Source organism: Pteropus vampyrus, unplaced genomic scaffold (genome assembly GCF_000151845.1).
Source record: "Pteropus vampyrus isolate Shadow unplaced genomic scaffold, Pvam_2.0 Scaffold400, whole genome shotgun sequence".
In the NCBI taxonomy this organism is placed as follows: Eukaryota; Metazoa; Chordata; class Mammalia; order Chiroptera; family Pteropodidae; genus Pteropus; species Pteropus vampyrus.
Window position 1 is genome coordinate 714303 of NW_011889181.1, and position 18834 is coordinate 733136.

Below are 18834 nucleotides of genomic sequence, written 5' to 3' on the forward strand. Positions count from 1 at the left end.
ATGCACCGGATGGACTAGACCAAGGCTTTAGATTTCAAAGTAATGGAAAACAGAATAGTAATTGTTCTGGTACAGGCTTGTATTTCCAATGTGCTGCTACTTCTTACCTTAAAAAAGAAAAATGGCAGTAGCACATATATAAATTCTACATTCGTCAAGGAAAACTGCCGAGGGACCTGTGTGGACCTGTGCGGACTTGTGTGGATCGTGTGGACCCGTGTGGATCGTGTGGACCCGTGTGGATCATGTAGACTCATGTGAACCGAGTGGACCCGTGTGAACTGTGTGGACCCGTGTGGACCTGTGTGGACTGTGTGGACCTGTGTGAATCGTGTGAATCGTGTGGACCCGTGTGGACCTGTGTGGACCCGTGTAGACCTGTGTGGACTGTGTGGACCTGTGTGAATCGTGTGAATCGTGTGGACCCGTGTGGACCTGTGCAGCAGGGACAGGAGGGCTCACCAAACACACACTTCTGTCTTCAGAATCAGAATTAAACATTTAGATTCTACTGTTTAAATAACAAGTCTACTGAAGAGATGTCAGTATGATTTTGGCCTACCATCGTCTGTGGCTCAGCAGGTACTTTGACAGACTTTTTTGTATCTTTGGCTTTCTTTCCTTTGGGTTTAGAAACACTGGAAAATAAATAAAAGAATTCAGCATAATCTAATAATAACATACCCCTTTTAATTGTCATCATGCTCCCAAGACGACTCAAAAGAATGACATGCACTTTAAAGGCTATTTTCACATCTCAAATGAATAGCTTTAAAGAGCAACTTCAGAGATCTCAGTAAGAATCAAATTTGACACAAAAATTAAAAGATTTACTTAAAACAGTTGAAACATAAGATAAAGTAAGACCCTGAAAATTCTCTGAACTTTTCTATGGTGTGTTTCCGTTAAAAAGCAAAGCACTTAATACTCCCTTTATTGAAGCAAACCATTTCACAGCCGACCAGCAGTACTCACAAATACTCTTGACATTACGTGTGGCTCCCCAAAACACAACCTCTTGAGCCTGATCCAGCCTATGACAAACAGTTCAACAGTTCCGCAGCAGAATGAGAAAAATAAAGACACTGGGATGTACTTTTCATAAAATTAAATTTGTTCAACATGAAGAATTTTCTTTTATTAAAAGATTATGTCTTTTCTGATGATCTGGTGAGCTTTCCCCCGTGAACCCTTTAACCCAGAAACTGCCAGCCAAGACAGTCAGTTTCCTCCTCTTCCACTTTAACTCCCGAACATTCTTCTAAATCTTCTATATGAATTTTAATTTTCCTGATTCATTTTGAACTTTCCCTCATTTGTGCTAACCAAATTCTCAGGGCAAAATCCAAGTGCAACTGTATGTACAGCACAGACAGGATGTGTTATAAAGAATGAGTTAGGATAATGCTGCCACACTACTGTTCAAGCAGAAACCTAGAGTCTATGAAGTTAAAAGACCTATACAGGCATCCCTCGCCGTATTGTGCTGTTCAGATGTTGCGTTTTTTAAAAACTGAAGGCAAGACCCTCCATCAGCAAAAAGATTACGACTGGTTTCACCGCGGGGGTGTGGAACTCAAACCGCAATACCTGTGAGGTACACTGTACGTTTAAAAGACCCAGATCAGGAGTGTCACAGAATATTCTGTAGTATGCAGACAGCTCTGAAAGCCTCAAGATACGAACACAATGGCATAAAAGGCTACAGATTAACATTTGCTAATCTACAAAGTATCATCACAGATATGCCACAAATATATCCAAGAAAATTTAGGATAATATTCCTGGAAGGTAATTTATCACATTATGAAAGAGAGCAGCTATCTCTCTGAGGCTAATATCTAAAGGCTTTATTTTTAAAAAGTACTCTAGATCAAAAAATAAAAAGTACTCTAGATCCGCGCTTTTTAATGAAGAACTTCTCACTAGGTGGCCCGCATCAGTGCCCTGTACAGAAGCAGCAGGGGGGTCCTGCAGAAAGGCACTGGAGTCCGGACACCCACTGGTGTGCGTGTGTGAGCTCGCGCGTGTCTATCCATCCCAGCCCTGCCACCCCTCAGCAGTGAAGACATCACCTGAATTCAAACTCTTAACTTTTAGCAATGAGAACTCTTTACTGAATTCCAAATAAATTCCCATGTAGAGGAAATACGGAAAACGAATGAAAACATTTCAGCTCTAGATGAAAGAGATGGTCAGGTGTCTGAGGCCCCATCTTTTGGCCTACCCCTCATGCCACCAAGCAGTCCCCAAAGGACCTTCACAGATCACTTAGGCTCCACGGAGCTAGTTAATCTGGTGCCTTCAAAGAGTCAGGCAGATAGGGATCAAACGCCAGCTCTTCCATTTACCAGCTTTTGTTCTTGGGCAAGTACTTACCTGAGACTCAGTTTCCTCATTCGTAAAACGGGAAGGAACACCTAGCGTCAGAGTGGTGTCTAACTTCCCTGTCCAGGTTTCAACTCTCCAATGCTCCCGCATTACCAGTTTGCGGAGTTCCCTGTCTCCCTCTCCTACAGCTGCAGCCCTACGCAAGGCCTCCAGGACGCAATTCCCTCATTTGTGCCACCTAAAGTCCTTAACCCCTAAGTTCACTCCGCCCCTCCACTGCTGCTCCAGTGTGAAGCATTTTCAATCACATTCCTACTTTACTCTGTCATTTGAACTCTTTTACATGGCCCTATGACAGGAGCCTGAGGCTACTTACTCTACAGAGCTTTCCTCAAGGAATAAGAAATTATTCCATTCTAGAGGAACAGAGGAGGATGGGGACAAAAATGTCAGATAAAGAGAGGAAAAAGAATGTTATCTCCCCTGCCCTAGGCCTTCCCCTCGCCAACCCCGATGGCCTGGTGCCGCATCAGGATTTCGGGACTCCTTCGGGCAGGAAAGCCCCAAGCTGTGGACATATATCCTGATGCCCGCGTTGTGGGGCTGAACACAGGATAACTGCCACAAGCGTGGAGATTCTGTTAGTGATGCTCTCAGCAGGTGGGGCCTGGCCTCGTCAGCAGCCTTGTTCTCATATGAGTGTCCAGGACAAAACAGGGACCTCACAGGATAAGGGAAACAAACTGGAGCAGAGTGACTTCTTTCTGATTTCGGCCATGTTGCTGAAATGTCTGTGGGCACATTCCTCTAGCATTCTCTTTCCAACACCCTTCATCTGTATACATATGAACATATGTCTGGATAGACACAAGACACAGATATATCTAATGTACCCCCATCAATCATGGGAAAAGAGATTCTGTTTGATATATAAAAAGATATCCTTACTATCAATATTAAGTTAAGTAGAAAAAAACATGCACCGACTTACCTCTTTGCTTCATTTTTTGGGTCATCACACAGTTGGACAGTCTCTGTGTCACTGACATTTTCTTGGGGACTATCTTCCAATCCTTTGGCACTGTCTTGATTTAAGTTAGTATCTTCTGGATCAACCTTTAATCCTTCTCCAGTTCCGTTTTCATTAAAATTGTCATCATAACTCTAGGTAATAAACATGCATGCATTACAAAATAAATACTATAATACTGTCACGTTATATCACCAAATAGCTATAATAAACAATGATAATGTCCTGTGCATTCTAGTTGGATTATATCTTCAGGAAACAAAAGCAGATAATAATTTAAGAACATGAAGGATCACAGAAATAATTAGTGAAAAACTGGAAAGAAACCAAATATTCAATAAGTTGAATATATAAAGGAAAATTATGAAGCTCTTCAAATCATGTTTCCAAAGATAATTGATTCGATTATGTGAAAAATAAAACATACTAGCAAAAATCAAACAGAGAAGTTTATATGTAACATCTGATTACAATTTAAGTACTATCTATAGGCAGAATTAGAATGGTATTTATACTTTTCTATATTTTCCAAATAATCTGCAATGAGCAACTATTACTTTTATAGTCAGGAAAAAAAAAGAAGAAAAAAACAACAGGCATTATAAAAGGAAGATGCTTGGCAAACTATCTTCATTAAGTGCAATTGTTTTCTTTTTGTTTTGAGTAATATTTTGCCACGTTTGCTATCTTCCTCTCTTCCTCCCTTATTCTCTGCACACACACTTTTCCCCCATGAACTGTGAAAGCTGCAGGTAGATATCATGACACTTCATCAGTTATCGTCTAAGAACAAAACCTTTCTCCAATTCACAATGCTCTCTTCATAGTCAAGAATTTAACACTGATACTGTTACACAATCCGCATTCATATTCCAATCATGTCATCTTTTGTAACCCTTGATAATGGGTGTAATCAAGGATCTTAAGTTGTATATAGTTGTTATATCTCTCTAATTCCCTTTACTCTAGAACAGTACCCCTTCGTTTTTTTGTCTTTCATGATATTGAAGATTTGATGACTGTTTTGTAGAATGACTTCTAGATTGGCTTTATCTGATTGTTTCCTCATGATTAGATTCAGGCTAAACATTTCTAGCAAAAATAGTGTAAAGATAACGCTGTGCCCATCTCAGTATCTTTGTCCCATTTTTCAGTGATTAAAGTCTGATCATTTGGTCAAATGGTATTGCCAGACATTTCCTTTTTCCTTTTTGAATTAGTAAGTACTGTGCAGAGTGTTATTTTGAGACTACCTTGTTCCCTGGTACCTACTCACCTAGTGGGTCTGGTACCCACTAACGATTCTTGTATGAACCATTTATTACAGCAGAACAGTGATTTTTCTGCTTTTATTAGTACTGCCATTTGCATTGGTACTAATTTCTATTCTGCTGTAATGACACTTTCCTGTCTGTATCCTTTCTCCAACTCTCTTTTTAGGCTCAATATATCAATAGAGATACATAAATTTTTAAAAAACAAATCAATGTGCAAAAACCTATCACTATTATTCTTTTTGATGACTCAAATTTTCCCAAATGTGGCAAGCCCTTAAGCTGACTCTGGGGTGGTTCTGATCCCAGCCAATCTGAATACTTTCTTAGTTTATAGGGTTTACATTGTATTTTCTCTGTCCCACCCTGGAACTAGCCATTTCTTCAAGGACCAAACCCTGACTCCTTCACTGGAGACTTAGAGAAGAAGATGTATACACTAGGCATGCTCGCTGCTACTGGGGTGTCACTGCTTCTAGGCCCTCACAGTGTACACAGCTAGTGCACTTTTTTTTAATGCACTTATTTTTTTAAATGAGCTCATACTGATATCTCCAACTCTAATCCAACGTAACAGTGGTCCTCTTCTCTTCCCCTCAATCTACTTCGGCGCTTCCCTTCTTACACAAGAGAATCTGGTTCCCAACACCATTATGTATTTACAATCGTCCCTCAGGACCCATCGGGAATTGGTTCCAAGACCCCCACAAACACCAAAAATCCATAGATGCTCAAGTTCCTTACATAAAATGGCATAGTATTTGCATGTGACCTACACATAGCTTCCCATTTACTTCAGATCATCTCTAGATTAGTTATAGTAGCAATATAATATAAGTATTATGTAAATAGCTGTTATAGCGTATTGTTTAGGAATCAACTTTCTGGATTTTTAAAAAATATTTCAATTCTGTGTTTGTTTGAATCTGCAGATGAAGAACCTGTGGATACAGAGGGCCGACTGTACTTATTTGCTCTATCCTGTAGCACACACAAAACAGTTTCCAAAATACTACACCAATACCTCCAAAATATCTAAGTAAAGTTCAAGACCTGCTTTTTTTTTTCTGCAATTAATTTTGTCTTTAGAATATGTCCCATGGATGGTATTCAGAGTTCTGTGTTCAAAAGTTTCTTGGATTAATTCTTCCTGTCAGCCAGGGTCATTTGTTTACATTCAATTTCAGTTTCGGGGGTTTTCTTTTACAATCCTTGTTGGCTTATGCAACTTTTTTTTTGGCCATACAGAAAACTCTCCCATTCTGAAGTTTCACAATTCTCACTCAGTAGGTGCTGCTTCCTGCTCTTTCATCCACCTGTACATGTCTCCATATTACCATCCTCTTCAAAAAGAACTTAGGAATATCAGGAAAAATGCTACGTAAAACTAGGTCTAAATGGGGGCTTTCCCCCGATACAATGATAAATCAGAAACAAGAGGTATTATTGAGGAATATGGCTGTAGTGGGGAAAAATGGGTGATAAACTGAAGCATCTTCTTTGGTAGGAAAACAATACAAGGATACAAAATGTGTTTATTATTGCAATCTTTAGGATCTATCTTTCCTGACTTGAGATAGGCTTGGGTTAGGTATAAATTGCTCTCCATTTTATTTTGTCTTTATTCTAGTGGTTCTGGAACACACAAAGGAGAGAGAAAGTGTTCTAAACTAATAAGTATAGTCTTTGGGTAGAAGACGGTATGAGTGACTTTATAAAAGGAACATAAAACTTGCTATGTTGTTTAATAATTGAAGCAAAAGTTCCAATTTTAACAGTAATTAACTCATGTGTCATGTATCATTTTTGGAATGAGATAGATAAAAATTATCAAATATATCATAACCATTTGGATAAATAAGCCAAATCTAAAGTTTTATTAAAAATTATTAGTGTGTAACCTAGGTTTTCTTGAAAACATTCAGTTCTTAAAAAGAACTATATTTAACATTACTTAATATAAGCTAATATAATCAGATTATATCAAAATGGCAAAGACATCAATTCCATTCCCTTCAGAACCGCCAAATATCCTTTATAAAAAGGACAACTTAATTTTGTTTTTATAGGTTCAAAAACATCCACAAGCTTGTATTACACATATATATAAACATAATACCTTTTTTTTCTAAAGTACAGTTGGGCCCCTGTACCTGCAGGTTTTGTATCATTAGATTCAACCAACCAAGAATCGAAAGCAGCATTTTTGATCCCTGGATGGGAATCTACTGATGCAGAGGCCAACCGCATGCACTGTTCTACACCATTTTCTACAAGGGACTTGAGCATTCGTGGATTTTGGAATCTGCGGGAGTCTTGCAACCAATCCCCCATGGATACTGAGGGATGGCTGTAATTCTTAAAACAGAGATTGAATTGGATCACTGGATCTCAGGTGTGAAATAAACTACTTAAATTTCTGAGTAATATAAAAATACATTTTCCCAATAATCACAATCATGGCAAGTTTCTAACCAAATGTTCCTTTTGCAAAATTTCATCTATGTTGTTGCTAGAACAAACTTGGATATACAATGACCAGTCTCCATTTTTTATTTTAATTATCTTGATTTAAAAACCCTGACTCTACCTTTGTTCAGATATTTTTTTAATATGGTCACTCAGCTAATTTTTATGAACGGAATTCCACATGCAAAATTCTTAAATGCACTGACAACGATAATTAAATAAATTAGCTACATACATATAGGAGATGTGCTGAAAAGATAAAATGTTTTCAACCCCTTTTAATGATTTACAATCGACTTGAAATTAGAGAACGAAAGACCCTCTTCTCAATACAAATTATACTGAATAAACGAGAGCACTGTATTTAATTTTTCATGGTAAAAAAACTTTTTAACATACCTGTGCTGGTTTCTGTTTCTTTTTCTTCTGTTTTTTAGAAAGCCTAAGAACAAATATAAATCAAAACGTCAAATAGTTCTTTGTGAACACTAAGTGAAAAGAAAAAATACTGAAAACACTAGTGACACAGAGAGAATAAATTACTTAATATCATAAAACATTAAAAAGACAAGAAAATGTTCACATTATCATTTCAGAAAATTATAACAGTGGTTCAATTGATAGTAATTAGCATATCAATTACCTAAGCATTAAACTGCTCTTAAAAGTCATAATATAGTCTACAAAAATTATATTTGACCTCATGTCTTTACCCATTTCAATACTATAAAGTTCCCTTAACCAGAAATGCAGATATTAGTAGCCCAAAGAATAACTTTTTTGAGATAAAATAGCATTTAAATGCAGTATCTAAATGGGATAAGTATGTCTAGTGACATTTTTGGAAGTACTTCTGTTTTGGTGCATCCTCCATTTCTTCCTCAGAATTGGCATTCAATAGATTTTCATCAGTCTGAGGTCCTGAAAAATTTTCTTCCTCCTCCTCCAACTGCTGTTTTAACAAGGCAACCATTTCCCGATGCTTCTTTGATTTTTCATGATTCCTCATGCTGAAAGAACAATCTGATGTGAGTAACTGCAACAGGATTATGTCATATGTGCCCAAAAGTGCTACTGGGTAAGTGAGACCAAGTTAAAATTTACTTTTTTTCTGATTAAGCAAAATGTTAGGGATACTATAAAAAGAAACGGAGCCCTGTCAGTATGTCTAGGCTTTAAATACACTGGCAGCCCACGACTGCTTTTTTCCTGTGACCCAGTCTTGTCCTCTTCCTCTGGCATTTTATCTACATATTTTCTACCTGCTTTTTTCTTTTCTTTTTTTTTTTTTTTGGTCAAATTCTCTTATCATTTTTATTTTCCAATTCTTAAAATTCAAAACTTCTCCACTGTTTCCTCTTAATAACTAGTTATTTGCTAAGCGCTTAGATGTTCCGGGTCATGCTGTGGGTTTCAAGAGATCACTGGAAAATTACAAAACAACATTCTAACCTTAAAAGGAAGACACCAGGATTGGAGAAATGGTGACATGAGGCTTTAAAGACTGAGTAGTTTACCTCCTTTTGCCTTTTTCAACAGCTGTCTTTCCCCTTTTCAAGAGGATTCTCCCTTCTCATTCCCACCATCCTGCATGTGAGTCCAGACACATTTCTACCCCTCTAAAACTCTGAGCAATGTCTATTTCAGTGCCCCACAGACAACTCAGTAACACCTTACAAAACAGAGGTGACAACGTTTAAGCTACAAAAGCTAGATAAACTAGAAAAGAGGAAGCTTGTGTCACTATCGACTTTATCTCATTTTCTAATCTGGGCTGCTACTCTTCTTTCCCACTAAAATTTTCCTTCAAATCAACGTTCCTTAAAGAAATTGGAACATCTTGTGACAGAAACTAAATGCTCAAAAATATGATTAGAATGTGTCAAAAGGACATAGGAGCTACGTTAAAGGAACTCTCACTAACCGTATCTAGAAAAATTTGAGCATGAAAAGAATAGTAATAAATTATAAGATACTGAAAGGAATTCATAAATTCAGACTAACAATTCAGATAAATTGGTTAAAGGGAGGGCTCCTGTTTATTGCCAAAGGCCAAACGATGACTAATGATGTAGAAGGAGCACCAGAACCAAAAAAAGCCTAATTCGGGGACCATCACAATGCAGACTGGTACGAGCTGAAATCATCAATGGATGCTAAATCTGGGAAGAAAATTTTGATGAGGAGCAAGATTTTGCATAGTTTTAAAATGTTCCCCACAGATTAAACATGCTCTAAAAAAATACATGTTGCAAGGGAAATAATACTAACTTTACAGCGGAACACTTTGATTGGGTGATCAAAACGATCACTACCAATGAGGGGCAGACAGATATTACATGCCTATAGATACGAAACCCTAAGAGCGACACATGGTTATACAGTATTCCAGCTGGGAATGCACAACCTGAATCTAATCATGAGGAAATAACAAACCCCAAATGAGAAAAACGCTATTAGGACCGGTATTCTGGTATATCAGTGGCACAGACAAGGAAACTGGTCCAAATTAAATGAGACTAAACAAATAAATGGAATACATGACCCTAGACCAGAGCCTATATCAAAGTGGGAAAGAGGCCATACAGGACATTAGTGAAGGATCACCTGGAGAAAGGAGAATGTGGCAGTAAACGGGATAAAAGTACCATATCAATGTCACAAATCTCCTGAAGTTGACTGTGATTATGTAAGAGAATATCCTTATTCTTAAGGAATATATATCCGTATTCTTAAGGAATATATACAAAAATATTTAGAGGTAAAGGAGAATTATGTATGCCACTCACTCTGAATTAATCAGGAAAAAAAAACAGTGAACCAGGTGCTCCAAAGTCTGCTCTTGCGACTTGTATAAGTTTGACATTTCCAAATAAAAAATAATTTTTAAAATTCTCCTTCATTGTTGCTTTTGTTTTCTTGCTTGTTCCTACCTTCTCTGCCTCTCCCTTTTCTCACTACTCAGTGACTTTCCCCTGGGGGCTTCACAGCAAGACCATTTCTGACGCCCAAGTCCTCATTGTCAGCCTTTGGTCTCCTTTCCACTTTTTGCATGTTTTGTCTTTTTTCCCTTGCTGATTCTACATCTTCTCCCACATTCTTTACCCCCTTTATAACAGTATCCTTTTGTGCTTCACTTCGGCAGCACACATAATAAACAGTACACTTTTTAATTTCTCTTAGTCATTGTTCCCATGAAATAAAGACCTTCCACTTCAACAAATACACTAGAGGCACTTCACGTTTAAAGTTCCTACGCTGGCAGCAATGGCCTTTACAGGCGCGTGATGTCTGCAAGGGAGTCTGCAGACAACAGCGAGAGATCATTACCTTTGGTGCAGCCTCCCTGCCTGTGTGACTATGCCTTCTTTGCCAAAACAAGAAACATTTCTTTCTGCAGACAGCTGACATGTTTAAAAAGCAGCTATTACATAGGAATATTGGCATGACTGAGAATCAGCACAACAGGCTTACAACCGCTTGCACAAATATCCTTTCTCCCCTGCTGGACTGACATCCCCCAAGATGACACGCGAGGCCTAGTGATCGACTGCTCCAAGCATTACCTTTTTAGGACTTTCAAAGTGTTACACTTCACCTTAAAAAAAAGGTGAGCTCAAAGATATTAAACTTACGCCTTTTCCGTCTTGAAAGATTTGTCACACGCTGGGCAGTAAAGGCCATCATAAAGCTCTGCATCCTCGGCCTCATCGCTATCCTTACCTATAAGAAGAAAGCCTATAGTAAGAAGCCTGTTTGATTAGAACCCAAATCTAAAACATGTTAACAAATTATATCTCTTTAGTAAGGATCTAAAGTTGCACACAAATTAGAAATAAAATGTTTATTTCCTTACCAAAATAAAAAAAAAAATACCCAAAAATGTTATTAGGATCTAAGTCGACCTTTTAAAAGCAGCGTTAAATTATAAAGGATAAATAAGTCAAAAAAAATCACTTTCCGTTTCAAGTTTTTTTCTTAAGTCTACTTAGAAGACAAAAAAATTCTCAAAATCCTGGGTGCGAGGTAAGTTTAGAAAATCAAATGCCACTTTCATAGTTCTACCAAGAAGCAGGTTTTTCAACAAAGTTCTTTAGTTTACCTCTTAAGCAAGATTTGGTACAAACAAATTTATAACTGTAATCTACTCTCAAATGCTTAAACTTAGCTTATGATATTTCATCAGTATTAGGTCAAAAGACAGCGTATTACAGGTAAAGTTTAGCATTGTTCTTACAGACTTTATCAACTTGAAGTTTTATTACAATGGAATAATTACTATCAATATAGTCCAAAAATCTAGGCAACCAAAAAGCTCAATTCAAAGTCTTTGCATAATACCATATTCTATTTTTATAAGAAATAAAAAAGTAAATTGAGTGCCATTTGGGACTTCTTATGGGAGCAATAAAGAACGCAAGGTATCTGTTCTATAGTCTACAGTATGGTTTTTTTATAAGTGATGTTAATATGATTCTGAAGAACATTCTCATTGAAATCAGAAATGACCAAAATAATCCAATTTTTATGAGTATTATCTTCCAATTATGTGTACGCTTTCAATATATTGTACACATGAAATAAAATTTGATCAAATAATAAAGAATGCAGGTCAAAAACTGAATCTAAAAATGGTCCTATGGCCTCAAGCATATGCCATTCCTTCTCAGAGTCTTAGTTTCTTTACCAGCAAAATACCGCTAATTCTATGAACAAAAACAACCTTTAAGGGCTACTGTGGAGGACCAAACTAGATCTTGTATGTGAAAGCACTTTATAAATTGTAGAATTCTATATTAATTACAACACCTCACATTTATAGAGTGCTTTATAATTTTCGAAGCACTTCACACATACTACTTTTAACTCATGAATAAAATATTTTAGTTCCTAACCATTTCGAATAAATAAAAGTCTGTCATTTTATCATTTGGGCTGTTAGTCTGAAAAAGCACATTTGTAAACATTCCAGCACACCAAGAGCCCTGCTACAAAGTCAGAAATGAGAGGAAGAACTTACAAACACCACAAAGCCTCCTGTACAATATCAGCTTTCCTAGAAAGAGCTGCTATTAAAACTTGACCTACTGCTTAAGTGCATTTAAAATAACCAATCATACCTGTCAATATGCCCACTTGTTGATATATTTATACAGCCAGAAGCACAGACTGTTTAAAACATGGTCAGAAAAAGACTCTGTTAATCAAATTACCAGAATTAGACAACTTCAGTAGACTACCTTTCCTTGGCCCACACAATATTATCTTTCATTTTAAATATCTACATTTAAAAATTGGGAGACGTCAGTCACATAAAAATGCAGATTTCCAGCCTTCACTTGAAAAATAAACAAACGTGAAAACTGGCAATCACCTGGAACTCAGGTGTTCTCCAGGTTATCCACTGCCCCATTCCCTAAGCCCCTTTACTGGTACCGTAAGCATCTTGAGTGTACAATCCCTGAGCACAAAAAAGTTTATTTCTAGTTTCTTAATGAATGGAAGGCGTTACCATCCTGTCCGTCTTTGAGCTCGTGTTCCTCCATTTCATTTTCATCCGACCCATCTCCGAACTCCTTTTCATACCGCGCCTCCATCTCCCTGAGCTCCTTCTCCAAGTCGGCCACCGTCATCCAGCTCTGTTCTTTGTACTGCTCCGCCAGTCTAGACACAAACAGCACAGTGTCCACACTGGCACTGGTTTTGCTTAATCTTTAGGCTTAAAATCCATCCCCTAAAGAGTGTCTTCCTCCCAAGCTGTCGATGTTTGCAAACTTAAAACTTGTGCCAAGTTAAAACAAAGTCACTTAAATCTGTTTTGTGGCTCATTTTAATTGCTCTAATAGATAATAGGTTTTGAAACCTGTAACGGAGCACGTTATTGTCTTCAGGTGACTTTAATTCATAAGTGTCAAGTGCTAGTTTTCTAAAGATGAGGGGTGGGGCAATTAGAATTTTTAAGAAATTTTTTTTAAAGAATGCTACAATGCTCTGGACACAAAGTTCTTATAGTAACTCAAAACAACAAAACTTTAAAGGCACCAAAGTGAACTAAATATCTAAGACTATACTGACCAAGAGGCAATACCGCATCGCGGTTAAAAGCAAGGGCACTGGACTGACTCCCGGCGTCCAAGTCCCACCCCTGGGGTTGACCAGCCATTTGATCTTGGGCCTGTCTGCCTCGTTTCCTCTAAAAATCAAAACTTCACAGAAGTGTTGTGGGAAAAGCCCTCAGAGCAGGGCCTTGTACAGACTGAAAGCTCAGTCAACGTTATTTAGTATTAGGTTGTACAGAGTCTGTAACAGATCTCGAGCATAAAGGGCCTAGGAAGGAAAACATCCAATTCAAAATTCAATTTCTTTTTCACAGTAAATGAAAAACCATGGTCTAATGGCAGGATTTTAAAAAAAGGATGAAGCCAGGATGACGGTTTAACCCAACATGAAAGCATCGTGTCAGGACTCTACTGTCGACCCCACCCCCGTATTTGGAAAAGATTCCGTACTTCGCCTGCCTCAGCTTCTGCTGCCGCCTCATCTCTTCGGCCTTCCTCGCCTTCTCTGCGTTCTGCTCCTCCACCAGCTTCCGATGAGCCTGCACTCTTTTATCTCTTTTACGAATGAAAGCTACCAGCTGGCGCACAAGCTCGTTCTTCTCTTTCCTTGCTTTGTCTCGAGTCTTCTTGTTTTCTTTTTCCATGGCTCGTTTCTCCCAGCGGTTAGAAGCTTGTCGTGTGTCATATTCTTCTTTCCAAGCAAAGTTCTTCTGAGTGCAAAAACTCTGCCAATAAGCGTAGAAAGGGTGGACTACCTAGTGATGAAGAAAACAGGGAAAATGCTAGGTTCTTATATAGATTATTTTTAGTGAGGCAGCAAACATTCGTGATGCAGAACCTCTTTCTTCCTTCATATTTATAACATTACTGTCAAAGGAGAAGACAGTCTTTCTAAGGCTTTAACAGAATAAATCACTTCTGTATGAATTTACTGAGAAAATCGATGGGATGAGACCATGGTCAGTAAGCAGGGAGAGGTGAAATGGGAGGTGATCAGTGAGGGAGAGAGTGGAAGACAGTCGCCGGGCGGGCCTGAGAACCAGGATCCATTTTTTTTTTTTTTTTTAAAATAAAAGCAATGGGGGAAGACACCCTGATGCACGCCGACTGCAAAACGCAAGGAGTTCCCCTTCACCGTGTCATAGTCACTCTGCGAGTCTCCGAAGGTCGGGAAGCCCTCGGCGTCCTCTTCCAACACAGATTCCAGTTCCTCCTTTGCGATCATTTCAAAAACATTACGATACACCGTGTAAAAGCCCTAAAAACAGTTCGCAGAAACACAAATTCTCAATACTTTTGTGCTCTAATCACAGAATAAGACTTAAAAATGTAACATGAAAACCTTTAACATTAAAGAATTACGTCCCCAAGGTATCACCGCAAGTGCAGCTGAGCTTCCACTGGAGGTTTTTACAGGCTGACAGTTTAAATACGAAGGCAGTGTTTTTTTCGTTTTCATAATGAATATTGTTTCAATTTCTATTACAGAATTCTCCTTGAACTTGAGAGTCTTAGTGCTTGATAAAGAATTATGAGTAAGTTCATTTCTTACTTTTTCATCATCTCCATAACCAGAGTAACAGGTAACAGTGAAATAGTGAAGCAAATCTAAGCTGTCATCTTGATATTCTCCATCAAGCCCACCTTTAAGCAGAGCCTCTCTATGATTATCATACCTAAACAACAACAAAAAATTAGCATCATCAGTGAAGGCTGAATACATAAGGATTCAAAAGGACTCCTTACTCTGAAATAGCCAAAATGTTATTATTGTACATTTTAATGTGTCCAACCCACAACCAAAAAATTTTTAAAAATTAAAAGACTTAAATCTTTCACAAAATTGCTGATTAAAACTGTGACTGCAACTTCTAATACACTGTAGGAATTATACAGTACTAGCCCATATGAACAGGGGAGTTTGGCAAGTCAGGGAATTTCCATGACTCACCCAGAAAGGTGGCTGAATTTTAACAGGAAAGAAACATTACTGAATAGTACAGTAGTGGACATAATCTGGTCCACAGACTGATTATACATTTGGGACTCGGGATTTATCAGCATGTACCAGAATAAGACTCTTGCTATGTTTATGTAAATAATCTAGGAGCTTCATCCGCATGCCATTACTCCTCATGATGTAAAGTTAGTTATTGTCCTCAAGTAACAGGAACTGAAGCTCCATGGTGTTAAATAACTTGTTGTCCATAATCACAAAGCCAGTAAGCAGCAAAACTCGAGTTCAAAACCAGGTCTTCCTGCACGGGAAGGACCAGACTCCCAGCCTATGAACAGCACTGCCTCTAGGTAATGGGAGAGTTAATAGGCAGGAGCTTTAAATAAAAAGACAAGGGAATCTTTGGGACAGAAAAACCTAAGATCCAGAAAAGAGGCTAGAGAAAAGGTCAGGAAAAAAAATCTAAGTTCCCAAAGGAAGGTAAAAGCATGAGAGGAGAGAAATGTAAGACTCTGATTTTCATATAAAAGACAATTCTATAAGAATTTCCTTTACAGCCCTTCTCTCTCGACAGCCAGCATCACTGTACAGTCTCACGTGCAGAAGACTTGCACAGTAATGCTGAGCACCCCTGCTCTCTGGAACAGCAGGATCTTGCACACTTATGTCAGGGCTTAAAAACTATTTTTTTTTGGTAACAAAAAGGTCATCCAGAATATGAAACTCAACATCAAAATTTTTGTTTGGAAATGATGTTAAATTATCAGGTCATCAGTAGTAAAAGTATTTGTCATAGATGTAGAAGCTTAACTCAATTTTTTCATATAAAGTAGTTCTTGGGAAAATATTACATTCTTGTATTTACGACACTATATCTGTTTAAGGACAAGTCAACATTCTTCCTTATCTGACATTAGTAAATCTGTCATATACCAAAGAGACTCCATTTAATGAGCAGTCACTTCGTAAGTATCAACATTAAATCTAATATTGCCAAACTTTGTTTCACCACCTACGAAATCTAGTAGTTGGAGAAATCATCTCTAATGTTCCTTCCTACCCAGACACTGCATTTTATATAATGAATAGGTGACCAAAGCCTCAGAACACACCAAAAACCATTTGAGGTATTAATTTTTTTTGTGAAAAACCCTCTGTTGACAACTCTTCCCAGCAAAGTACACTAGGACAGAAGGGAGAGTGTGATGCTCACCATGCTCTCTCCTGAGGGTCGCTCAACACATCGTACGCTGCTTGTATTAATTTAAATTGTTCAGCTGCTTCTGCGGCATTATCCAGATTTTTATCTGTTAAAATAAAGTCACAGAAATTTAGTCATCAAAAAAGTAGAGGACAGATTCTAAAAGGGACCTCTCCCATCACAAATGCCATAAATAGATGAGTGTATAAAACAAAGAAAAACAACTAAAGAAAAGCAGAAAGATGACAGTTGATGATCAGAATCTCAGTATCTGCTTGAGTAGATTTCTTGCTTTTCCCTATGCCCTGGTACACCACTGAGCATCAATATGGACATCCACGAATGGAAATACACATTTTATTTTTAGAAGGAACTATATACAGCTATAGCAAAACTATTATTATTTAGCGCTAGATTATGTTTGGCTCAACAACTTAACAATGACAATACTTTCTCAAGTGTAGCAATTTGCCATAGCTCTTTGAACTCTGATGCTTTAACACAAAAACTTTTGATATTATTTTAGAATCATACTCCCTTGAAATTGTAAGAAGTAAAAAAATTCTCCATCCCTGTAGCCTAGTTGTATGTGAGAAATAATCCAATGCAAGTCTAAACCCCCTTCCACAGTACAGCCCACATGAACACAGCCAATGGGTCATCTCCCAGCTCGCCTCTTCTGTGGACTACATACTGCCATTTCTTACAGCATGCCATAATCCTCCACTTCAAATGTAGTTAAAGGCAGTCGCTGATAGTCAAGGAGCCATTCATTACTTCCTTTTCTTAACACTATTTTTAATCACTCTAGCTAATTACATTAGCTGTTAGCAACAATATCACACTGTCATTCTGAATTTATAGCTGACAAAGTTTCAAGTATTTTTCATATTACTGACAAGCCAACTGATAGCTGTATAATAATAGACTTAATCCATTCTGTGGCAGACACTAAAGATCATCCAGTACTCTCTACTTTTTTTTTTTGCAGCCTTCACTAGGAAGGCTGGATAAGCAAGTATTTGAGCTTGTCCAGCCACCCCTGCTACTAGGAATGGCCATGTGACAGTTCTGACCAATGAGACAAAAGCAGAGTTATAGTAGTGTATTTTCTTTCCTTCTTTTTTCTTGTCTTCTATGGAGACATGATTGCTGGAACTTCAGTAGCCATTTTGAGACCGTGAAGGAAAAGCCAAGAGATTCACAGTGACATAACTGAACTACTGAAACAATGCTAGCAGACACCTACCTCTAAGACTTCTTGTGGTGGAGAAAAAAAACAACTTTAAACCATTGTGGTTAGGTTTTCTGCCATTTCCAATTAATACTGCCAAATTCTATCTGTTGTGGTCCAGTTGTAACTGAATTCTAGGTAGTACAGGACACTCAGTGCCTTACTGTAATTATTTTAGATTTTGATTACCACTCTGTGACAGATACTACTAGTTGCCTACCCAGTATCAATTCTCTTCTTCATCCTAACAAAACCCTGTGGTAATGTACCCAGTTAAAAATTCGCCTCCCCAGTCTCTTGAAGTTGGGGTTATCAGGTGACCAATTTTAGCCAATCAGATATAAACATATGTCTACCAAGTGAAGTTTCCCCGGAAAGGCTTTGTTTTCCAGATGAAAGAGACGGGCTTTGATGGTGCTCACCTCAGGCCCTTCACCCATCCCATGTCCCACCCAAAGCCAGGGCATACTGAATACGTGCAGGTGGATTATGAGGCTTGAGGCAGACACTGCTAGCTTATCCCCTTTTTTCAGTAATAACTGAACCTTGACTCAGGGTAGGCACCTGGTCTCAGAAGAAAGACTTCACTTCCCAGGCTCCTTTGAAGCTTAGGCATGGCCACATGACCTGTCATGAAAAAGTATTCTAAGACAACTTTTTAAGACATTTCTTTAAAAGGCAACTAGCACACACTCTGTCCCTGCTTTATCCCTTCCTCTTCCATTCTGCTGCCTGGGATTTCCAGAGGTCACTTTGGATGATGAGAAAGGGACCACTTGAGAGTTGCTGAGCAGAGAGTGGAAGGACCTCATGGAGAACTGCTATACTGGGGCTCCCCCCTGCCTACCTCTGCACCTCCACATGCAAGAGCAATAAACTTCTATGGTTGGGCTAAACTGCTTACACTAGGTACAAGGACTCAAGCCTTTTGGTCAGGATGATGGATAAGGTCTTTGATAGTTTCATCAAGCTGCTGAAGCTACCAAGATGGGCCACCTCTGGATTTCTTGTTATGTGAGAAAAGTAAAATGACTATTTGGTTTAGCCGCTATAGCTAGCATCCTATCACTTGCAGCTGAACATAATCCTGATATACTTTCAAGGTAAGAGTTCAGCTAAAAATAGCGATGATTTCTATCTTCATCAAATCATTAATAAAATGTTTGTCAGATGAATAAAAAAGCACAGTTTAAAATGAAAGCAGAATGGCAGAAAAAGCCAGCAAATAAATCTTCCCACATAAAACAAAAAAGGTGACTATTTGGGGGTGGTTGGGGAG

General features: G+C 38.2%; 1 protein-coding gene across 2 annotated transcripts in view; it reads right to left on the reverse strand.

The window, feature by feature from the left end:
* DNAJC21 (DnaJ heat shock protein family (Hsp40) member C21) overlaps nucleotides 1-18834 on the reverse strand; it is a 27883-nt gene that overhangs the window by 2482 nt on the left and 6567 nt on the right. The window contains exons 2-11 of one of the 2 annotated variants that reach the window (XM_011380709.2): nucleotides 16334-16427; nucleotides 14716-14839; nucleotides 14299-14421; nucleotides 13614-13918; nucleotides 12617-12768; nucleotides 10740-10827; nucleotides 7956-8114; nucleotides 7504-7546; nucleotides 3323-3495; nucleotides 563-638 (exon numbers count right to left, since the gene is read on the reverse strand). In XM_011380709.2, coding sequence (XP_011379011.1) covers nucleotides 563-638; nucleotides 3323-3495; nucleotides 7504-7546; nucleotides 7956-8114; nucleotides 10740-10827; nucleotides 12617-12768; nucleotides 13614-13918; nucleotides 14299-14421; nucleotides 14716-14839; nucleotides 16334-16427 — 1337 coding nt within the window. Of the gene's footprint in view, nucleotides 1-562; nucleotides 639-3322; nucleotides 3496-7503; nucleotides 7547-7955; nucleotides 8115-10739; nucleotides 10828-12616; nucleotides 12769-13613; nucleotides 13919-14298; nucleotides 14422-14715; nucleotides 14840-16333; nucleotides 16428-18834 lie in introns of those variants that run through there. The other variant, XM_023523675.1, reaches the window with a different exon arrangement.